A 23,551-nucleotide genomic window follows, 5' to 3' on the forward strand; every position below is an offset into this window, starting at 1 on the left:
AGTAAGGTCTATAACTAAAAAATTTCAAAATATGAAAGCTCCAGGTGATGATGGAATTTTCTATATCCTCATCAAAAAACTCCCAGAGAGTACCTTGTCTTTCCTGGTAAAATTATTTAACAGATGTTTCCATTTGGCATACTTTCCTGATAAATGGAAAAATGCAAAAGTTGTTCCAATTTTGAAGCCGGATAAAAATCCAGCTGAAGCTTCTAGCTACCGTCCAATAAGTTTGCTTTCTTCAATAAGTAAACTTTTTGAAAAAATAATTTTGAATAGAATGATGCTTCACATTAATACGAACTCAATTTTTGCAGATGAGCAGTTTGGATTTCGCCATGGGCATTCAACTACTCATCAACTCTTGAGAGTTACCAATTTAATTCGTTCAAACAAATCTGAAGGCCACTCAACTGGAGTTGCTCTTCTAGACATAGAAAAAGCATTCGACAGTGTTTGGCATGAAGGTTTGATTGCTAAATTGAAAAAGTTTAATTTTCCACTTTACATTATGAAATTAGTTCAAAATTATTTAACTGACAGAACTCTGCAGGTAAATTATCAAAATTCCAAATCTAATCGACTACCTGTTAGAGCAGGAGTTCCTCAGGGTAGCATTCTTGGGCCTATATTGTATAACATTTTCACTTCGGACCTCCCTGATTTGCCTCAGGGTTGCCACAAATCTTTGTTCGCTGATGACACAGGCATTTCCGCTAAAGGAAGAAGTCTTCGTGTTATTTGCAGCAGACTTCAGAAAAGTTTAGATATTTACTCTTCTTATTTACAAAAATGGAAGATTTCTCCCAACGCTTCCAAAACTCAACTTATAATATTTCCACATAAGCCCAGGGCTTCCTTTTTGAAACCTAGTAGTAGTCACATAGTCACTATGAACGGAGTTCCAATTTCCTGGTCAAACCAAGTGAAATATCTTGGATTAATACTTGACCATAAATTAACTTTTAAAGATCACATTGAGGGCATTCAAGCCAAATGTAACAAATATATAAAATGTTTGTGTCCTCTTATTAACAGGAAATCCAAACTTTGCCTGACGAATAAACTTCTAATATTTAAACAAGTTTTTAGACCGGCCATTCTTTACGCTGTGCCAATATGGTCTATTTGTTGCACTACCAGGAAAAAAGCACTTCAAAGGATTCAGAACAAAATTCTGAAGATGATTTTGAAGTTGCCTCCCTGGTACAGTACTACCGAAGTACATAGAATTTCGAATGTTGAGACTTTAGCACAAATGTCCAACAAAATAATTAATAATTTCCGGCAAAAATCGTTACAATCCTCAATTGCTACGATTAATTCCCTTTATACTTAGATAAGATTTAGTTTTAGTTATTTAGTTTTAAGCTATCAATTGTTATACTGACATGCAGGTTTAAAAAACCTGTTTAAAATACTGAATTGCCAAGACAGGAACAATGTAAAAACACTTAGATATATATCATAACAATTAAGGCTGGTAAGTTACTGTAGTAACTGGAGCACCTAGGTTAAAAATGAAATGTAATGTATTTTGAATTTGGAACAAATAAAACAACAAATGAACAAAAAAAAAAAAAAAAGATTCTTTGATGCACAACAATTGCGTATTTTTTGGCTGTGCGTAAAAATTTTCAAAACATTTGACTGTTTATTATTCATATATTTAAGATATATCGGTATAGTTATAGGCTTAATTAAGTGAATCTGTCGGAAGTTTGAGCAATTTTAGAAAAACACTTCTAACTGCTATATTTTCAAGAACAATGAACTTGAAATACGTTCATTACGAAAATTTACCACAGATTGTCATTTACTATTGATACGGCTAAAAAAAGCGGTGTTAACAAATGTCTTACATTTCGGTCAGTTAAAAAAAGTTTTAAGGTGATCAGAAAATATATGAATTGTTGTTGGCACAATCGTTGAGACCGCCTTACAAAGAGTTAATTTCTACTTACCCCGTTTCGATTGTTGTGAGCCTTAAATAAACTTTCATTACTTAACGTTAAAAAACAGTTCATTCACGCAGGGATGCAGAAAAAGAGAAAAGTAAAATTCCAACTTCACTCCGTTTTCAATACCATGCGCTTTTCTCCGCTTTGCTTCGACTTTCCTCTTTAGAACTGAGAACAGCTGTTCGGATGGCCTCTTCAATGTACAAAAAACTGAGGAAACCACATTTCGTTTCTCTTTGAGAAACTTGTTTGGCTTGATTGAATCCGTTGATGCGATGAGTCAAGGAATGCATGCTTCTTATTTGGATTTTATGCTTCTTTTATGTTCCATCAAGCGTCGCTAGACTAACTGGTTAGGTACGCGCCTTTTGGATCACAGAATCCTTGATTCGAATCCCGGTTATAACTTTCTTTTATGCTACATTTCTACTTCATTCGCCTCCAGGAGCAAATGCAAAACCTTCTGATTTAATTGTGATGTGCTATTGAGGAAAGTAGCTTTTAACGGGTAATAACTAAAAACATAGAATTTTCATTTGGGCTCATGCGAAAACATATGTTTGAGAAAAGAAAAAGAGAATTATTTCAAACGAAGCTACGACACGTTGACATGAGCGTTGTACAGCATTTAAATCAATTTTACGAATACAATTTTTGATTCGGTTTATCAGCTGATTACAATTCTTGGCACTTCAATTGTTTTTGTACATCAACTCATATTTCAAAAAATAAATCTTCAATTGGGCGACACTGAGGCAAGTTTGTTGGATTGCGGTTTTTTGGTACATAGGGGAACTGCAACCCCCTGCAATGCGATCCAGTTCTTGAAACTGCCGAAAACATCAGCAGCACATATTTAAGCTCCAATCATGTGAGATTAAATGCGGTAAGGTGGCAACAAATTTAATGCCTTCAAACCCAACTTTCCCGCAATGGATAGTTAAAAAATGATTTAGTTGTTTTCGAATTGATGAGCACAACTTGCGTGAATCATGCTGTCCTATACCGTTATCTAGAAAACTCTATATATTTTCCGCAACGCGGCTTGACATGTACCAAGCTTAATTATAGAGCAAAAGAAGGAGCTGTCAAATTAGCACCAGAGCACCAGAGAAATTTGGCTTCACTTGATTTTTTCGCAGATGACAGGCGTTGCAGTCTTGTGATGGAACAGAGAAAAGCGAAATGGAACGTTTCGAAACGGAACGCAGAATCAAAACAAACATTTAATAAGGCTACCAGAAACTTGCTTTTCTGATGGTGATAGAGTTACTAAACGTTTAAATTAAAAATTAACCCCGTTAATATTTACAGTAGACTGATGCTAAATTTGAAATTTTCACTCCACAGTGTATAAACGGTTTCAAATTGGGCCCTGATTAGCCTCTGAAAGTTTAAACTCATTTGATTAGAAACTGACTTGGCACAAACCATTTGAAGTTTATATGGAAATTACTATGGGAAAACAAAACATATTGTTTTTTGTCTTCTAGCCTTTTTACATATTGTACTGTTAACAAATTCTATTACTATTCTTATGAGAATTTTTATCAGCTACAACTTGGCAGAAAACCGTTTTTCATCCAAACGTCAAATAAAATAGTTATTAATTGTTTAAGAGATTGATAATCTTATGGCAAGATTAAGCAACTGTATTGTGGGCAACACTGTATTTTGCATTGTGATAGTAGCCATGATTTTTGTCCTCTATTCTACGTGCCATAAACACCAATGTTGCCTGCTGAACAAGTGATTGAGCATAATCATTGATAATTTTTGTTCCTTACATTTGATTGAAAAGTGGTCTTTAACAAAGTTTTAGCTGAGAAAATTTTCAACAAGCGCAGTTATCATTTTCTAAAATAGAGTGAACTGGTGAATTTTGAGATAGATAAGAACCGAAATTATGGTTTCTCCATAGTAATAGTTTGTGCCAAGGCAGTTTCTCACTAAATGAGTTCAAATTTTGGGAGGCTAATCAGGGCCCAATTTGGAACCGTTTGAGCACTGTGGAGCGAAAATTTCAAATTTTGCATCAGTCTAATGTACACAGTGTCGTTCAGATTAACAGGGATCCACGGTATCGCGTGAATCGCAACGAAAATAAGACACACAAATGCTTGTGTGTTTCCTATTTTAAAATATCTTTCAAACTATTGATAACCTAAATGAGCATGAGAGCATGAGCATGATTGACCGCCCACGGTTGCTACTCTGTTATTGCCAGATCAGCTGTAATTACACAAAGAACCAATAGACGATGCTTAGGACTAGCAATCATCCTCAATGTGTAAAAACTGGTGATCTCAAACTAGGCAATACCAGCGCCGGCCGCGCCCGAACGCAGGACAAGAAAGGAATGGGTAGAAATGTGTTGACGTGACACTCGCTTTGATGGAAGCCGAGAAATCCTCTGCACTTCCACGATGAATCACTGGGATGTTGGATAAGAGGGTAGGGTTTGCAGCAGGGTTCGTTTTGGTAAACGATAAGCTGAAATCATGTACTAATGATAGGGAGGGGTTACTGTATAAATAAATAAAAAGAAATGCTCGCACCCAAATAAACATTTGGAGCTGCACCAACAGCAACCGGCCTCCTCTTAGACTTTCTTCGACCCATCGCAGGTATCACTTTCAAACACAGACGTCAAAATTCCGGATCCATCTCGTCGATATATAATTAATAAAATATAACAAAATACAAATACAAACAACCTCGATCTTCTCACTCAATTTCTTTAAACTCATGCTATATATGAATATTTCAATTGCATGATTGAACTCAACTTTGCCTATTCAATGAATCCACAATTAAATCCACAATTTAAGTAAAGAATCAATTTGCTAAATAATCGAGGTTATTTGAGCAGAAACAAGAAAGATTAATAAATACAAGTATTCATGAATAATTTTTGAAATAGCAAAACTCTGCAAAGGTAAAACAATTCAAGAACATTGATCTACTGTATGATGATATCCAATTGATTCTCTGAGTAGTCCAAATTCTGAAAACCATAGATCATATTATATTATTATAAAATACCAATAGTATGCTATTCGATACACCTTCTTGTCCTTCAGGATCTACAGGACAACTATTTTCTTTAAATGAAAATTTTAGTTATAATGATATAATGATAATATAATTTACAAGTCATGCAATATATAAAATATAAGTTATGTAAAATAAACAAGTATTACAAAATACAAATAAGCTCGATTTTAGTTAACCTCAATACATTTAACCGATTTCAACTTTTGATATTTTATTGTAATTGAAACAAACACTTTATTATGCACCATGGAATGGCTTAACTCACCATGGAATGCTTTTAAAAATATTGGTAAACTTTAATAATGAATCAATAGTCACAAAAATCGAGGTTATTTGGACAGTTAACAGTTTTCATGCAATTGTAATCATTCATTAATTTTCTGTATTTTCCTGAACGAAGGCTGAAAAAAGTGAATCATTATAATATTAATCTAAAAATTTCCCATCATCAAAGATCTGGAAATAAACTTAAAGATTTAAATCAACAAATCCAGCCTAAACAGAGGACTCGCTAACACAAAAAGCTCCCTCATAACTCATGTTCCGAATCTGATTAAATACGTATTTACAAGTATATAAATGAATGTATCAACAAGTAATGTATTTTTTCTCCTGGAAAGGAAAAATAAAATGGTTAATTGCACTGTCATATAAACGTTAAACATACATTAGAGAAAATCAAATGCTGTTAAGTTGCTTCTTCCAGATTCAAACTATCGATAACCTAAATAGTTACAAACTGTTCGAGAACGCCACGCCACCGCACTGCAGCTGAAAAGTATTAGCACCGTCACGCCGATGACGCCACCACCGACCATTTTAAAATCGGAGCACACCTCTAGTTTCTTTCTCCTGGCTTTGACGCTCTCACACGAGCTTTTACCTGCTCTCATCTAAGACTTCGCGAAACACTTACACAGCTATTAATTGCGAAATTTTTATGCCAACCAAAGCATAAATTTACATAGTGTGTGGCAATGACAATAGTACTCTATGCCCAGGGACTGATTAATCCTCTCCAAAACTATCCAAAACTAAATAATTTAACATTTTGAGCCAGTCAGCCTACTCTTCATAGGTTTTCATTATGAGACACTCTGTTAGATTTGACGAGTTTCATTTTACAAAAAAAAAATAGATTTTTCTGCATGATTTTCAATTTGGAACGGTTGTTTTCCTTTACTAGAAAGTGACATTTTGCATTGAACTTAGTGTCAATAAATCTATTTTTTTTTTAAATATAGTAAAATGTATTTCCATATTTTAGTTTTATGTCAGCAATTTGCCTCCAAATTGCGGTATTCAGAATCGCGTTTATTCTCTTTGTTTCAATGCTACATAAAAACAAAACAAACCTGTAAAAATAATTGTAAACATCCATGTAACAATGTCTACATTTAGCTTCAATGTACACGTAAATTCTTCAAATCAATATTCTTAAGAACGTTACTTTTGGAGTTATGGATGCCTACAATGGCCTTCATTTGCAATTAATCATAGCTGATTTGCAGAAATTTCTTTCACCTCAACTCAACAATTGCTGATCAACAAGATCATATAGGGTGTCCCATAATGTCTAAGCATGACTTTGGAACACCCCTGCTTGTTTCAGATGACGTTTAAACAACAGAGTCTTGAAATCACGCTGAATCATTGTTTATTGTTTTCGACCAACAGTTTCATGCTAGGAGAAAGAGGAGACAATAGGGGGACTATTGTGAACCACTTTTCTGTCAAACGTGAACCAGTTGTCTCCTCTTCTTCTTAGGTTTCATGTATCGCAAGTGTTGGTTCTTTACATTTCCGTGCCAATGCAAAGCATTTCTCCGGAAAAGCGCAAACAGATCGTGCACAAATGGTGTTCTATCCCCAACATTTCTGAGTCAATTAGCGAAATTGGAAGGTGTAAACATCGGAGCCGTTCGAAACGCGATTTGGAAGTATGGTGTTGAAGCAAGTTTTCGGGATAAGAAAAATCTGGACGTAAACCGAACCCTCTTGACAGAAATCTGGACCGGAAAATCGTGCAAGCTTTCACTCGCAAGAAAAGTGCTTCAGTTCGAGACGTGGCTAAAAGTGGGATCCCCGAAGAGTAACGTCGGGCGAGCCAAGGCAAGGATGGGTCTAAAGACGTATAAGAAGCAGAAGAAGCCGAATGGGAGTGAAAAACAAGCCGCATCCGTCAAACCAAGGGCTCGGCAGTCATAGGGTAGGATGGTACAAAACGCACCGTTTAAGCAAAATCGTCAAATGCTGGTGTATGGAAGCTAAAATCAAAAAGAAAGTAATGGTGTATGGTTCATAACCATGTTTTCTATGAAGATCAAGTGATTTCGAACTACAAAACGATAAAACAGCAAAAGGGTTTATCTTCCATTTAATTCCACTTAATTAATTTTGGTATCCATGACAGATACGTATTTCGACTACAATGTGCAGTCTTCATCAGTGTCATTCCCACTAAAGAACTTATCAAAATCTAACCCCTTAAGTACTCATCCCCTAGGTAAAAAAGTCAAGATCATAGGTATAAAAATGAAACTACAATGTGTTGAATCGGAACCTACCTAACTAATAAAAACCAAAGATTTAAGTAAGCTAAAGGAGAAAAATCTATACAACTCTCTAATAAGGAAAATCCCCAAAGGCTTGGTAGCCATCATAATGAAGTAATGAAATTGGGTTGTTAGCGGAATGCTAAATAAAACAGCAAAAGGGTTTATCTTCCATTTAATTCCACTTAATTAATTTTGGTATCCATGACAAATACGTATTTCGACTACAATGTGCAGTCTTCATCAGTGTCATTCCCACTAAAGAACTTATCAAAATCTAGTCGAAATACGTATCTGTCATGGATACCAAAATTAATTAAGTGGAATTAAATGGAAGATAAACCCTTTTGCTGTTTTATTTAGCATTCCGCTAACAACCCAATTTCATTACTTCATTCAATACAAAACGATGATTTTTCATGATTTTCAAGGTATTTTATAAATTAATTATATTGTCGAGCAGCTTTGGGACGACCTTCTACCAACGATTTTACGGAAATGAAACAATCAATTCGAGATTTTTCAAGCATTTTACAAATAAGACCCTATTTTTTCGAGGTTGTAGAAGAAAAGATATTAAAATATTGTTCCACGTTAAAGTTCGAGTGGTAGGAAACGTCATTTCAAACTGCTCGAATGATGTGATCCATTGGTTCCAAAATGATAGCGCGGCAAAACGCCTGATTCATGGTACAATATGCACCATAACATTGGGGCAAGACGCACGACAACAATGACCAAAACGCACCACAACATTGGGGTAAAATGCACCGCATGATAGACAAACCATAACCCCTGCAAGTAGATAATGCAAAGGGATGAGCTATTTCAAATGATTATTCCTTTATGTTACATCAGAAATAAGGTCTAAATAGAGTGTTAAACTGTGATTCATAAAGTAAAACATCTAAAAAATATACGAAAAGTGAATTCGTTAAAATGTTTGCGTTTTGGCCGGATTTGGCGTCGGTTCATTACTCCAAGGACACGGTAGCCTGGTATAAAGCCAACAAGGTCCAATTCGTACCCAAGGAGATGAATCCGCCAAACTGTCCCCAGGCCAGGCCGATCGAAACTTTTTGGGCCCTGACCAAAGCATATTTGCGGAAACATGTAAAGGCAGCGGATTCCGTTACAAAGTTTGTGAAAGACTGGGAAAAAGTATCCAACATTGTTGGAAAAGCACCTGTGCTGAAGCTAATGAGTAGTGTGAGATCAAAAATCCGCTCCTTGGCTTACGACTGATCGGATCTCGGATTGTCTACGTTGAACTGTAAGAGAATACTATAGATAACAGGAATACGAAATAAAAATCCAATTTACAGTAAACAGAGTTATGTTATATTTTTTAAATCGTGCCAAGACATTCTGGGACATCCTATATGTATTGGAAGACCAACGTTCAAAATTAAATCAGAAGTTCAGAACTAAACTTTATGATTAAACGTGAAATGAAAAAAAATTGCTTAATTTAATGAAATTTTTCCTTATTTGGTAGATAATTTTTTTTTTAATTATGAGATCATTTTACTATCATTCGATCATAGTTAAGTTATATGATACAAGGAAAGGTTGCTAAGTAAATGATTGACACTTAAAACCTGTCCATTTTGCTGAGTAGCAATCAGCAACAGGGAAACATTGTCTCGCTTTTGAGATCTATAAACTCGGGCCAGACCGTGAACTAAATAGGGAATCATCCTGGGTGTGTACTGAAATTTCTTAAATTTTGGCTGCTGGTTGATCGAACATGCAATATTTTTATGTATAGTTTTATACTTGATTGATTGGGCTGTAGGAAGTTTGAACAACTTTAGTGGAACTTGTCGGTTTTAGCACCGTTTTTATACTGCTGTTTTATGTTTTATTAATGAACTTACATAAATTGCTTATTTGTAGTCCAAAATAAGCTTTAATTAAAAAAATGTTCAATTGTCAAATTGAAAACCTGAATTCATCTCCCTTTGGGGATATCTAATGCTTCTTACAAATATAAAATCTGACAAAAATTTAGTTGGCTTCAGGAAAAGTAAAGAGACATTTTTTGAATAATATATGGTGAATCAGGAAATAGCTGGTGGTTCTTAGCGGTACTTACCTGAGGTTCTTAGTTCTTACCTGAGAATCGGGAAATGGGATTGAATTGTGAGCAGGAATATGTTTTGATAGTCGGCTTGTTCCGATCGATTCATGGCGAATTAAACATGTTTCACCGATAACTTAAGCAATTTTGATTTCTCCTATGAAGATAAGCATGTATTCTTTTCAGATGGTTCTGAAATTTTTTTCTGGAATATTTTTCCGACATCCTTCACATGTTTTATCGAGCTTATTCGGAAAAAAAGATACTTATGATTGCTCTCCGAAGTTTCTTCCAACTTATCTGAGAAAATTCTTCCATCTCATATCGAATGTAGCAGAATATTCATCAAATTTTCCTCTAAAGTATCTTTCAGACGTCCTACTGGTTGAAGTGGAAATGGTATCCTATTTCAAACGAAAATTCCTTCTGACCTTTTCCGGATGACTTTTCTGACTACTTTTCTGATTCCCCTAGAAGTAACATAACATATACTAGTAGTAGTGATAAGGGAACAGATACTAAAAGTAAAGTTAAGGGATTCATTGTAGGTTTTAAAGAGCTCCACCGAATAATTTCATTCAAATTCCTTGAAGCATCTTCTAACTTCCCTCGGAAATTTTTGTCAGCTTTAGCACAGAAGTTGCTACTGATTTGCCATGGAAGATTCTTCTGGCTTCTCCGGAAAAGTTCATCCCCTTTTTTCCGAGTATTTCCGAAATTTTACGAGTTGTTTATTTTAGAGCTTGTGAAAAAAGTGAATTTCGTTGTAATCGCTTCCTGATATTTGATGTGGCCTTAAAGTTATTATTCATTTTATTTTATTGTTATCTAGCTTAATGTTTAAGGTGAAATGTTTCATTACGAGAAAAAGCCCTTTTGAATTGGTTAAAGCTGTACTCAGAAGGGTATAATATTCTCTTATATTTTCATTTTACATCGCAGATTTCAGTTTTGGGAAAATATAAAAAAATCAAATCTCACCAACGCCTAAGATCACGTTTGATTTTCGTATACAAAAATCAACAAGCAAACAACCCAAGTAACCAGCAAGCCCACTAATTCGCCTTTTCGCAATATAAGGCTGATACACGGCTAACATAGGGCATGCTAAGCTTTATATTAGTCGCATATTAGCCTTATATTGCAAAAAGGCGAATTAGCGGGCTTGTTGGTTACTTGGGAACTGCGGTTGATTTTGCAAGATGTGATATCGCAGCTCAGAATATCAAGCTAACAAAACTCACCAGATGCAAATCTCAACAAACTGTGGTGATATTGAGTTTCATGATTTTTGCTTTACACCCGAACGCAACCGCAACTTCCATAACGGCTTCGTGTCTGCCATCGGTGAAGAGTAATAAGAGATATACTATACTATACTTTCTCTTTCTAAGAAAATAATGTGCAGCGGCATCATTTTTGTGTCGAGTCAACTCTCAGCTTGATTTTTGAACGTTATGAATAGTCTCGCTATATCAAAGGAGCTTCTAAAATCAATATCACGCGTGATATTAAGAGCGTATGAGAGCGGGAAAATGTCAATTGATTGATGATTTTGTCAACACTGCCAGATTAACAAACAAACTACATTTCCAATGGAAAAAAATTAAAACTTAAAAATATTTCAATGGTGGTGAAAACCACTCGAAAAGACATGCTGCGGGTGGTGAACCTGACGCAAGCTTAATTGGAAATTAGCTCCGGTAGTTGAAAAGCAACAAATGAAAACAGATAGCACAATTCTTATTTTTAATACACACTACGAAAAAGACATGTAAATTTCAGTGCCCTGAGACCGACACATGCAAGCGGCCCTTTTGACATAAGAATCAGTTGAAAAGGACGAGAAAATCACTTCAGTCAAACGCACTTTTCGTCGAGTTGCATATGTTTCAGTTTCAGGATACTTAATTTTACATGCTATGTTTGTTTACGTTCCATGATTTACGTCAAAGCTGAATTACGTCTCGTGTAAAAATAATAATTTCTAAGTGTGTAGGTATTGAACAGGGACTCAACTGTTCGTCATTCATGTATGCAATCTGTTCAATAATCTACGTTGAAATGATGTTGCTAACGAAATTTTGGGCTCTCCAAATAGGTTCTAACGATAATTTATGTGCACGTTACAAATTGGCCACTTCCCCGGGCTCATCCGGATCATAGTCGATCGCAAATGTGGGTAATATGACTACAAATGATTTTGTTTTTAATTCTCATGTGTTCTGGTCAAAATCAGAAACTGGCCACTTCCCCGAGGGGAACCGTAGGGCTATTCACAGGAAGAATTTGCCACCAAAAATTTTATGAGGGGTGAAAAAATTGATCTAATTTTCCTTGGATATCTACAATTCTCTCTTATCTGTACTTCCTCTAAATTTATGTAATAATCAGTAAACTTGCACAAAATGTCCCAAATAGTAATTTTTTTAATATAAAATATTTGTCTATTTTACCTGCTGCTAAAAAAAATAAGGATTATTCAATGTATGTTGTAATGATAATCTCTTAACACTTAAAATTACCTTGGATAACTTTTATTAATTTAAAAGTTTTACGATAATTAATGAACATTTTATGTGACTTTAGGATACATTTAAAGTTTTAAAACTGTTTAGTGTAAACCTACAAACACTTCAAAAGACCTGAGATGACATGTAAAGAGATGATTATCATTCAGGCATGCACAGATTACTTTAATCTAGTGACCAAATACGTTTTACGGTATTTTGCACGTTTAATTTGCAAACAGCGTCCAGTTCATTATCTGTCTCACTTAAATCCCCTCAATGGCACCTACGTCTCCCTATTGGTTGGCTGGCCACCCCTTATGAAGAGCTCTGCGCACGCCTATGATTTTTAATACGAAATATCAGGTGTCTAAGAATTGGAGTTATATGGAAGTTCTCAAATAATATTATGAGAATAGGTGGGAAGCTTCAGTTGCGAAGTAGCAGTCAAAGATGATGAAGCAGAAGAAGAAGCAGAATAATATGAATCTTGAATATGGAGGATCAACATATAGAGCGTACAGCTGCGACTTTCCACAGGTTCTTTCTCAATTCCAAGGTCTTTTCATCCAAAATCGCTAGATCGTACGAAATAAATCGCCAATCCTGTAACATGGCAGATACGACCTCTGCAAATGAATGTCCAATAACGAAAAGAACTTATTCAGCAACGTTCCGCTTTAAAAACCGAGCTATCGATTTTCCCTCGAACTAGAATTCTATCCCGCCAAAAACTGTTTCAAGTTTAACAAAGCATTCATCGCTGTACCCGACAAACACAAAAAAGCCCCAACTGAACCAACAATTAAACCGGAACACAATACCGAACAGAGAGAAAATAAAAAGCAGAAATCATAACGCTCCGGTAGCCGCAGGGCCAAAATGAGTGCAATGACAGACAAAGGATAAAAATCGCCACACTCAACCAAATTCGTCCGGGGAAATCCTTTCCCGCTCATAGTTCGCCTCGCCACGGTTCGGCCGGTCAGCAGGATTATCTTCTAAACTTTCAACCGCGCTATTCCGCAAAAAGGACAAGCCAAGCACGCGAAACCGTAGTTGAACTAAATTTTTCCGCGCCAAACCCACCTTCTGCCCCCCTCATATCCCATCTCCCCGAAGAATTCAAAACCAAGCCATGAAAGGATTTGCTTTTTTCTGCCACCACCAACAGCACCACAGCCACCGTTGATCCTAATCTAGTTCTGGAACGTTGACCGCGACCGGGTCCCAGTCCCAACGAACAAAACATATCTCGTCACTCGTCCATCCGCTTAGGCTCAACTGTCACTGTCGTCGTCATCGTCGTCGTCAACCAGAATCAGTTTCACCAGGATCGATATAACCATTGGGACGGGGAAGGGGTTGCTGGATAAGGGGGGGGGGTGGGACAAAGGAAAGACCCAAGCCTCCCAAGTTCAACACACAGAAGGCCTCTGGCCAAGTGACGACTCGATTATAATTCGATTTGACGGAATTTCACCTCTCCGGCCTGGCTCCGGTGAAGGGCCTGTGCCGTGCTCCGTTCCGACGTCGTCATCGTCGTTCTCGACGAACGCTCGAGCTGCAACTGATTTTTCCGCCTGCCACCCCACGGAACGACGACGACGGATGGTTTGAGACTTTGAAGTGGGGAGGGAGGTTGTAAAAGCAATCACTTCTCCTTTGGAATTTGTGTCTTTTTTATTTGTGCTGGGTGGGAGAGGGATGGAAAGCGTGAGAAAGAGTGGGATGACTGGTGCTGGTGGTGAGTTTCGAACAGTTTCCGTTCGAGGTGAGTGTAGAACAGTTAGCAGCGGAAGCCAATGTGGAAGCGTTGTGATGAAGCTGGGCGTGGTTTAGCCTGGTACACATACATATGGAGGTGTAGATGTGGTAGTTGAGTTGTTTGTCAGAGGTCGAGTCGAAAGTGCTCTTTGGAAGGGGGAAGAGGGCTGGGGCAAATTTTTTGTGCTCACTGTGCGAGAGCACAACCTCGACCGAGGCTGTTTGACTGTTCTCCTCCCCCTTGATCCTGTTCCTCGCTCTTTTTCCACTGTGCTGTGCTGTGCTTGCTGATACCTACTCTGTGCGGTTCAGGAGAATGTGCTGCCGTGCTTTTCATCTCTCATTCGTGTAATTCGAAGTAACAGCTCACTGTCTGGCGCTACTATAGCGATGTATGCATGAGATGTGTGTAGTTGCGCTCTCTCTCGCTCGCTCCGGTTCACCTCCGGGCAGGATTGTTGTCTCTTTCCCGTGATCTCCCGGGGCCCCGCTGGGATTTGGCCGTAGTAGCATGCCAATACAGCACAGAGTCCACGGTGTGTACGCTCGTTGCATCGAATGTCAGCAGTAGTGTCAGTTTCCAAGTCGGAGTGAGACGGGGCTAGCGTGTGAGTATGAGGCTGCGCTGCTCAGGCGGGTATGAGTGAGAGTGGGGTAAACAGGTCGAGTCGAGTCGGGTCGGGTCGCGTACCTTTTGCACTGACTGTTCTAGGCAGTCAGGCACAAGAAGGCCTTTTGAATAGTAGCAGTGCGCGGTACTGTCTGTGTGCGCCACGTTTTTTGTGTGGACCGTGATTTTTCTGTGCACTGTGAGAGATTCGTGCGACGGCAGGCAGGAGAGTGAACGTAGAGTGTAACTTTCTACCGGGTGACGCATCTGCAATCTTCCGCTGGCCTGCGGCGACGGCTTATCAGCAGCGACCTATTGCGAAACCTACTCTCACTGTATGCTTTTTTCGTTCGGTTCTATTTTCGTTGACTGGTCCGTTATCGGAACTGTGTAACCGGTCGTGACACGGATAGTGAGACATTCCGATCAATACGCGTGGATAAGCAGTGATCATCGGGCGCCTAATGCAGATCGCGAGTGATTGTGTGAAATATTTCATCCGAAACATTTCGTGATTGCTCGAGAGTGACCAACGGCGACGGCGATAGCCACGTGATTCGGCAGTGATTCTTGAGTGATATCATTGGAGCACAAATTGAAGACTCCACTACAAGGGAGAAGAAACGAGTAGAATAAAAATTGTTTATGATTGAAGTTGGAAAACAACGCCGTTTGTGGAAATAAATATGATTGTTGTGGGTTTGTGATAAGACGAAGTTGGTTCTGATTTTGTTTGTTTTCGACTTGGTTCGCGTCTTTGTTTTCCCTTACTTTTCTGTGCTAAGCGAGAGTGAATTTCGGAACAGTCGGTAAACAACGCGGGCGTCAATTTCTAGCGAAACTCGGCGATTTAAGCAGGAAAAATTTTCCTCGATAGCGTAGGCCCCGATTGTGGGGCCAAAACCGGTAGCAATATTATTACCCACAACTCGCTCAGCATGTACGGAGGAGGTGTCCTGTGTCCGTCGCCCTCGACGGCGACCGGATTCTACAATCCGCGCGGCCAGGGCTCCGAGATTGGTGCCCTCGAGCTAGGCTTCCCCCGGGGGATGGCCTTGGTACCTCCACCGCCGCACGGAGCCTGGCGGGATCCCACCAGCCTAGGATCACACCTGCCCGTGTCCAGTACCAGTGAGGACATTACTACGCTTGGTGGTGGCAACGGGCCACCCTCAATGCAGTCCAACACTTCAATCGATAAGAAAGATTTCATATCATCTGCGGCGTCGGCTGCCGGAACCGGATCGCAGCACAACTCCGGCAGCCTATCAGTTTCCCAGCACTCTTCCGTCGATAAGAAGGAGTTCCTCTCGCTCCAGCAGAGCACCACCCCCGGATCACAGAGCATGAACTCCCAGAACGGAAGCCAACAGGACATCAAAAATCAAAACATTGAATGTGTCGTCTGCGGTGACAAAAGCTCCGGCAAACACTACGGACAGTTCACATGCGAAGGTAAGAGATCCTCATAAAACTTTAACTTTCATATCCCCCCTGCGTACAAACCAAAGCTAATCCTCACCATAAATTCCGCCAAACGTGCAGCCGGCCAGACTTACATATGTTCTACACGTGAACCGACGTCGAAGACGACGACGATGGCTTATCCCCTTGGCTTAAACCGTGGGACTCCGCCGCCCGAGATTGCTATCATGCTCTGCGCCAAATTCCCATACCGCTCGCTCGTCGTCCCGGTTCACTGAAGAAACGTGGACTTAATAAAATTATGATTATTGTGGAACTGCTTTTTCCGCAACCTCCCCCCCTACGGCCTCACCACCAACCAACTGGGGAAGTCCTTCCTTAAAGTAGACCTATGGGACGTCGTCCCCGTTCCATTGTTGTTGGTTGGTAGGAACAGGAACGGAACATTTTTCGGACATTCGGTCCCCCCGATTTGAGACACAATTAATCAAAACAAATAAGCATAAAAAAGTAATTTTTCTTCGGTTGGGTCGGGGGCCCTTCGGTCGGTCGCGCTTGACTTTTGTACCATTCAACTGAACACTGCTGTTATTGTTGTTATGGTGTGGTTGGTGTCCTGGTGCATCTTATCTCCTGGGCTAACTGCTGGCTGGGGGACGACCACGGCGAGATAGGCGATTGTGCAAGAGTGAGCGCAAAAGAAAGCAAAGGGCGCGCGCTCCGTTTCCATCCCGGCAGCATTGCTCGAGCTCCGGATGAGGGGTCCGGTCATGTCCGTAAGTGAATGTGTGTTGTGGGTTATGCATGGACTTGGACTTGGTGATGCAGTTTGGGCTGGTTTTTTTTCGCTGCGGGTTTTTTTTATTGTTGCTTGCCTTTTGGGATGGCATTCTTCCCGATTTGTGCCCTCCGGGTAAGACACGGGATTCTGCCGCCCGGAGACGACGGTGACTTTCGGGGGAAGATAGAGAGAGAGAGGCGGCATGTGCGTAATTGTTATGATTTTATTTGGAAGAGGTACACTCGGATTGGGTTCGCTCTTTATTCCGGGAAGAAGTTGGTGTGTTTCGTTTTCGTTTTTTTCTTTTTGCATAAAGTAGTATATGCGGGATATTTATGGGAAAACATTTTTCATCGATTCGGAGGAAAAGGTTCGGGTTCTCTGATGGAACAGACTGTGGTGCCAGAGAAAATGGGAAAGTGTGAAATGATGAATTGGTATGCAAATCGTGGGTGATAGTGGCAAGACAATTGGAAATTTATTTCGAACAATGTTTGGCATCTCCCAGAGAGGTTATGCACGGAAGAGAAGTGAATGTGTTCATCTATCTTGATATTGTGAAAGCTAAAATAGTAAAAATGATACACCCAACCGGGAAATGTAAGATTCTATTACAGATTTGCATGAAAAGTATGCAGTTTCACGATATGAACATATTCTAAAATGTGCTCACTGGAAAGTTTTTAAACTGATTTTGTAATTTTTATGTTTGATATTTTTCGAACAAAGTTTCTACCTCCAAATGCATTGCGTCCAGCAAATCATCTCGTGAAGGTTTTATTCAAAAATGTTCATTCTGGATAAACTTGCTTGAACGCTGCAGTCCATTGCAAGAACTGCCATTACATTTGTTGAATGAAACATATGCAGAGGATGTAATAAATCCTGACATTTGATTTTAGATTTTTTTTTTTAAATCTACATAAACATGGGGGGCTCCCTCAGCTCAATCGCTAATGGAAATATATTTGCAATGTACTTGCCACATAATATACAAATGCAAAAATGGAAGGGTAAACAGGTATAATATAGCTTCCTTCAGGAAAAGCAGCTATATGTTTACCATTTTCACTTCCACTAACGTTATAATCACGTGTAGCCGTTGCTTTGGGAATTATACATAACCTGTAATCACTTTTTTATCTTCAGTGGCAATTAATATAGAAGTAAATGTTCTTTATCGACAATACTAAAAGTTCTTCAGTTAATTAGTCAGTCAGTAAGTAGTCCAGAGTTCTTCAGTTAGGCGGGGCAATATGCCCCATCTATCAACTACTATGCTCCCACAACAATGGTACTGTATGCTCTATTCTAAACGGATAGTACATACACCACTCACCAAAGGTGCGACATGCACCAGAGCATTATTGTTAGATGCCTCATACAGCACAGAGATGGAATGAATACTTTTTTCACCCTTAATAGTGATTTTTTTTTCTATTTTTATTATTTATTTGTGACAATTGACAGCAGGGAAACTTGCACAGCATAGTTGTCCCATTAAATACTTGGATTGCCCATCAGTGTTGTATTTATATTATGCCTGAATTCACAGATATTCAAAGGAGGCGTAGATATGCAAAGCTCTCAATTAACAACTGTGAAAGTGCTCAAAAAACATCAAATTAAGTGCCGGCGAAAATTCCAAGTGGGAACGTAATCGTAACTTTAAAGTTCATATTTAAGTATACATGGAGATACATTTTAATTCATGTGTATTCATGTGTGTAGGTTTGTTTTCCTCTGTTCGTGACATAAAACCACTGCGACCAGTAATTTGATCTATTGTAGTAGGGGAAATGTCAGCTTCGGCAATACCTTAACCTATTATCGTCAGGGGTAAAAAAAAGTCCTAGAGCACTCATATTTGGCCAATAGATGCTCTGAAACACAATGTATCCACATGCCAAAATTGAGCTCTCAAGGAAGTTGTGTACGCCCTGACGATAATAAAATAAGGTATTGCCGAAGCCGTCATTAACCCTATATCCCATGTACTTAGATTAGTGCATGTCGTATTTATCATCGCAAGGAACCGACTTTAATTGAAAGGTGCCGCTATTTATACCTTCGATTAGCTTTATTGCAATATACCAACTTTTCTAGATAACTTATAAACTGACAACTAATAATAACATTAATCGGGATACTTATGGTCATTTGGAGGGGATTCCACAATATTTTATTCAAAGCAGTTTAATAATGATACGATATATTCACAAATTTACGACTGTCATAGAAATGGTTAAAAAGCTCCCATGCTTAAGGAGACAATACACATACTTTTTTAACAATCAAATTACTGCATTTTTACTCAAATCCAAATCTCTTTGCACCGTCCAAATCCGTTCTCGGAAAACTTCAAATCATCGAAAAGTGTATCTCTATTACCTATGTCTAGGGTTTCTTACGCGGAACATCCCGGGAAATTTACCAAAAATCACATCTCCCGATTCCCGGGAATTCGTTCCAATTTCCCGGTAAACAATTTAAGAAGCATTTTTGGGTATATTATATAAATATAAGAACTTTCCCAGAAAAGTCATAAGAAACATCCTCTTATGTCAGGCTCATCCATACCAACTTAAGGTATCGAGATAATCGATCCTGCTCGGGAAGCCAGAGCATTTTTCTAAGGGATGCCAGATGAAATTTTTGGGGGAGTCCAGGAAAAACCTTCAAGGATCTCAAAAGACGTTTTAATGCGAAGCCAAAATGTCTTATCAAGAAAGTCGGGAGGAATTTCCGAAGATATCAAAAAACTTCAAAGGAAGTTAAAAACTATTAAATAGATACTTCCAATGACAGTTTTAAAAACTTACTGAAAAAAAATATGCTACCGCGGAATTACTTCTAGGGAAATTGCAAGAGATTTCTGGGAAAATTCGGTAATATCCTCTGGGTTAAAAACTCTCGAAGGTCCTTAGTCATAAGGACCAGAGGCAGTCGAAAGAACAATCGTTGGCAGCTCGGGAAAATTGTATGATGACAGTAAACATATTAAAGTGGTTCTATATCAGTGTTCATTTGGCTGTCGACAGAAGCAGGCCACTCTCGATGTGTGTCACACGTTCGTCTGTTTACTCAGCAGCAACCATTGTTTGATTCCCCTCATTGTTCTTCATCAGCAGTTCTTTCGGTCGATGCGTCGTCGACTTTGGAAAGCAACCGTTTAATGATGAGTGCTTGAGTGCTGACCACGGTAGATAAAGTATTTATTGTGTTGTACCTTATGAATATATTTTGATGATGTTTGGTATAGTGAACAAGAATAATCGGCTCTGTTAGTTAAATTCGATTGAGACTTATCAAATAAATTAATTTAAAAAAAACGGCTATACATAAAACTAAGAAATAAACATTCTGATGAATAAATGACATGAATTCAACATACTATCTTTCCGGACTTTTATCAAACATATTTCTCGTCTCCCGGGAAGGGCAATCAGCTGTTTCCTGTGTCCCAGGAAGTCAAAATAGGTCGGAAAATGGAAACACTACTTATGTCTACACAGCAAAAAATTGATAAATTCACATTTGGCACATTAATGCACTTGTTTGAATTTGTTGAAATATACAGCAAACAAACATTAATTTTAAATGAAAGTATTTAATAATACATTTATTTGCATTGAATTATACATGCCTGTGTGTGTTTTTACATGGATGACAAAAGTTGAATTGAAATCGATTCATTTTTCTACGAACAACGATTTAGATTTACACGAACACGTAAATTTCAGCTTTAATTAATTGAATTTCAGATAGTTAAACCTATAATTTAATATTTAACGATTTTTAAGTAACGACACAATAACAAATCATTACAAAAATATCATTGAAATTCCTAAAATATTTTAAAACGTAAAATTCTGTTACGAGTTTTACATAAGTGTACATGTTAAGGCTTCTATGAATTTGGTTGAAAATTTGTTTTAATTTTCTCAAATTTTTAATGGTAACAACAAGCAAAAAACTAAAAACCAATAAGATCCAACCAAAGGAGTGAGCGTTTGATTAGTATTGTCGCATTAATGACCCTTCGCACAATTTAATCTTCTGTTCAATTTTCACACTGCCGTACTCTAATGGAACTATCAATATATCCTGTTCAGAAATTTCTCTAGCTAATAAATTATCGCACTAAAGCATCATGTTGTATAGCATTTCCTCCCAACTCCACCAATAGGTTGTTTTTGTCGCTCAATTTGGTGTATCCTTACATAATTTTAATGTTGAATATCTTTGCTTACTATGTTAAAAATTGCACGTAAATTTTATCGTTGTCTTTAAGTATCGTTGTGAATCGTAACACATATTGTTGTTTTGCTAAGTAAACGAAATATTTACAACCAACCGGGAAATATAAGATTCTATTACCGATTGACTTGAAAAGTATGCCGAATTTACCTTGAATCTCGAAATCAACAGATTTTGGTCGCCAGAAGGTTTTTAAAATAATTCTGGAATTTTTATGTTAGCTTATTTTTCGAGCAAAGTTTGTTTCCCCAAATGCATTGTGTCTAGAAAATCATATCGTGAAGATTTTTACAAAAATACGAATCCTGGAAAAAAATTGCTTGTACATTAAGTTGGCCCAAAATTTCACTTTGTCAAGAAACCTGGGGCCTCTAATAACTTTATAAAGGATTAAAGGAAGGACTAAGCTATGTTTGAAAAAGTTTTTCTTCATAAAATGTCCCATCTTTCTGTTGTATTTGATATATAATAAAGTCATGAGTGATACCCACTTTTGATGATTAGATGCCATAATGTCCCTAAAAGAAAAAGAAAAATTTTAACATCAAAAGTTTGAATCAAAACATACCGTTACAATTTTTATTCTCTTATAGGTTGAAACCTGAAAAGTATTTAAAAAATATACAAGGGTTAGGTTTCACTGAAATTTTAAGAATTTAAAATATTATTTCCATATAAGCTGTGATAAATTTACCACTTTCGAAAATCTTTTCGGGTAACATCTAAACAACAATTCCCAGAGTTGCCTTCATACAAAAGATTGTTTATAATACCTTTAGCTATCATTTGAAGGGTGAGCCCTAAGGTTCCTGACAAAGTGTAATTTTGGACCAACCTATTGTACACTGCAGTTCATTGCAAGAACTGCCATTACATTTGTTGAATGAAAAATATACAGAGCATGTAATAAATCCACGCATACATGCAAGTTGCAGGAGAAAACTTTTTTGAGTGTAGTGATAAATTAAAAATCTGGATTAATCTATCGGTCGGTATTCGGTGCATTACGGTACATATCTATCCTTCACAAGGACTTAGAATAGGACTTATTGAAGGATCTTCTACAGGATGATCAGAGTCCAGGAAATGTTTGGAGAACACCAGAAAAGATTTAGAAGCTTTCAAATAATGTTCAGAATACATCTGGTCAAATTTTAATGGAAGCCTATGAGACTTATGGTCGATGAATTTTAGGACTTCCGGTTGAAGCCTTTTAAACTTACCGAGGTTTGTTTCTAAATTTGATAAATTTCACGTGGAAGCCGTTTCTCCCTTGAATTCTAAATAATCGATTAATCATATTTGAAAAAAAAAACAATTCTAGATAAACATTTCAAAAGGTTCTATTTGCATTAATCGATTCTACTCTTCGACTTTCTCTTTCGTCAATAACTCAGCTGCAAAACCTTTTCCTGTTGTATTTGACGATTTGGACGCTAGATAAGAACCTCCTTTATCAAACCATGTGGTAGAATTAGCGCGAAATCTGTTTGCATAGCAGTGGTTATGAAAAGAGAAAGTCGATGAAGAGAATCGATCAAAGCAGATAGGACCATTTGAAATGTTCATCGAGAATTGTTGATTATGCAGGGAAATTGAGCCGGAGTCGATTATATTCGAATCAAAGTTGTGCACAGCCCTGATTTTTAGTGACGTTTACCAAACCTATCCTATAGAGGGTTAAACTTGAAATTTTCACACTTCCCGTGACAGTTATGAAGGGCCGTAGTAGGGTTGAAGTTCTCTGCATCTCTCTTAGTTAGTATCGAACTAATAATCCTTCCTATCTCCACTAGTTGCACATGGCTTGTGCTTCTTGGATAATGCGAACGCTCATGCTAAATCCACATAGTGCAAAAAAAAAATATTTCACAGAAGCTGCTTTAGATATACTAAAATGATCTCGATTAATTTTAATTATATAAAGTTTGCATAGTTCATTGGGACGCCTTTCAAAATAATTTCGTGTAGAAAGAATCCAAACAACCATCATTCAAGCAATAGCTTGTATACAGGAAATCTGGTCAATATAAATAATTCACTGTACCTAACATCTTGACCATTATGAACATCAAGGAAAATCAAGAAAACCGGGAGAATGCCAGGAATTCCAAACCACCGGGAAAATTTCTTGAAATATCATGAATCTTGAAAAAAAATCAAGATGCTTGGCTGGAGTAGATTTTCCGGATACAATCATTGTGAAGAATTATTTGATGAAAATTCTAAAGGAATTTTAAGGAGATTTTAGAAGAAATTCTAGGAATTAACATCAAGGTATGTCAGGGAAAAATCCAAAGGAGATTTTGGAACAACTCCTAGAGAATTTTAATTAGAACGCCAAGTCGATTGTGTGAGTTCAAAGTAGATTTTTATGTGGTTTTGTGGGAAATTCCATAAGTTATAAGTTCTGAGAAGCATGTAAAGAAAGTTCTTTGGAGAGCTCCAAATAAATTATGAGAAGAGTTTTATGGGAATTCCAAGGATAGTTCGAAATAAACCTTGAGAATAATTTCTAGGGATTTCTAAGAAAAGTTCCAAG

The 23,551-nt window shown here is 37.7% G+C and overlaps 1 protein-coding gene across 2 annotated transcripts in view; it reads left to right on the top strand.

The window, feature by feature from the left end:
* The first annotated feature begins 14,453 nt into the window (after positions 1–14,453).
* LOC135704854 (steroid receptor seven-up, isoforms B/C-like) overlaps positions 14,454–23,551 on the top strand; it is a 126,558-nt gene continuing 117,460 nt past the window's right edge. For both annotated transcript variants that reach the window (XM_065226363.1, XM_065226364.1), the window contains exon 1: positions 14,454–15,998. In XM_065226363.1, the coding sequence (XP_065082435.1) occupies positions 15,482–15,998 (517 nt within the window). In that variant the 5' untranslated portion in view covers positions 14,454–15,481. The remainder of the gene's footprint in view (positions 15,999–23,551) is intronic.

This window comes from Ochlerotatus camptorhynchus, unplaced genomic scaffold (assembly GCF_037179485.1).
Source record: "Ochlerotatus camptorhynchus isolate MF236.1 unplaced genomic scaffold, CSIRO-AGI_Acam_v1.1 ptg000249l, whole genome shotgun sequence".
Taxonomy (NCBI): domain Eukaryota; kingdom Metazoa; phylum Arthropoda; class Insecta; order Diptera; family Culicidae; genus Ochlerotatus; species Ochlerotatus camptorhynchus.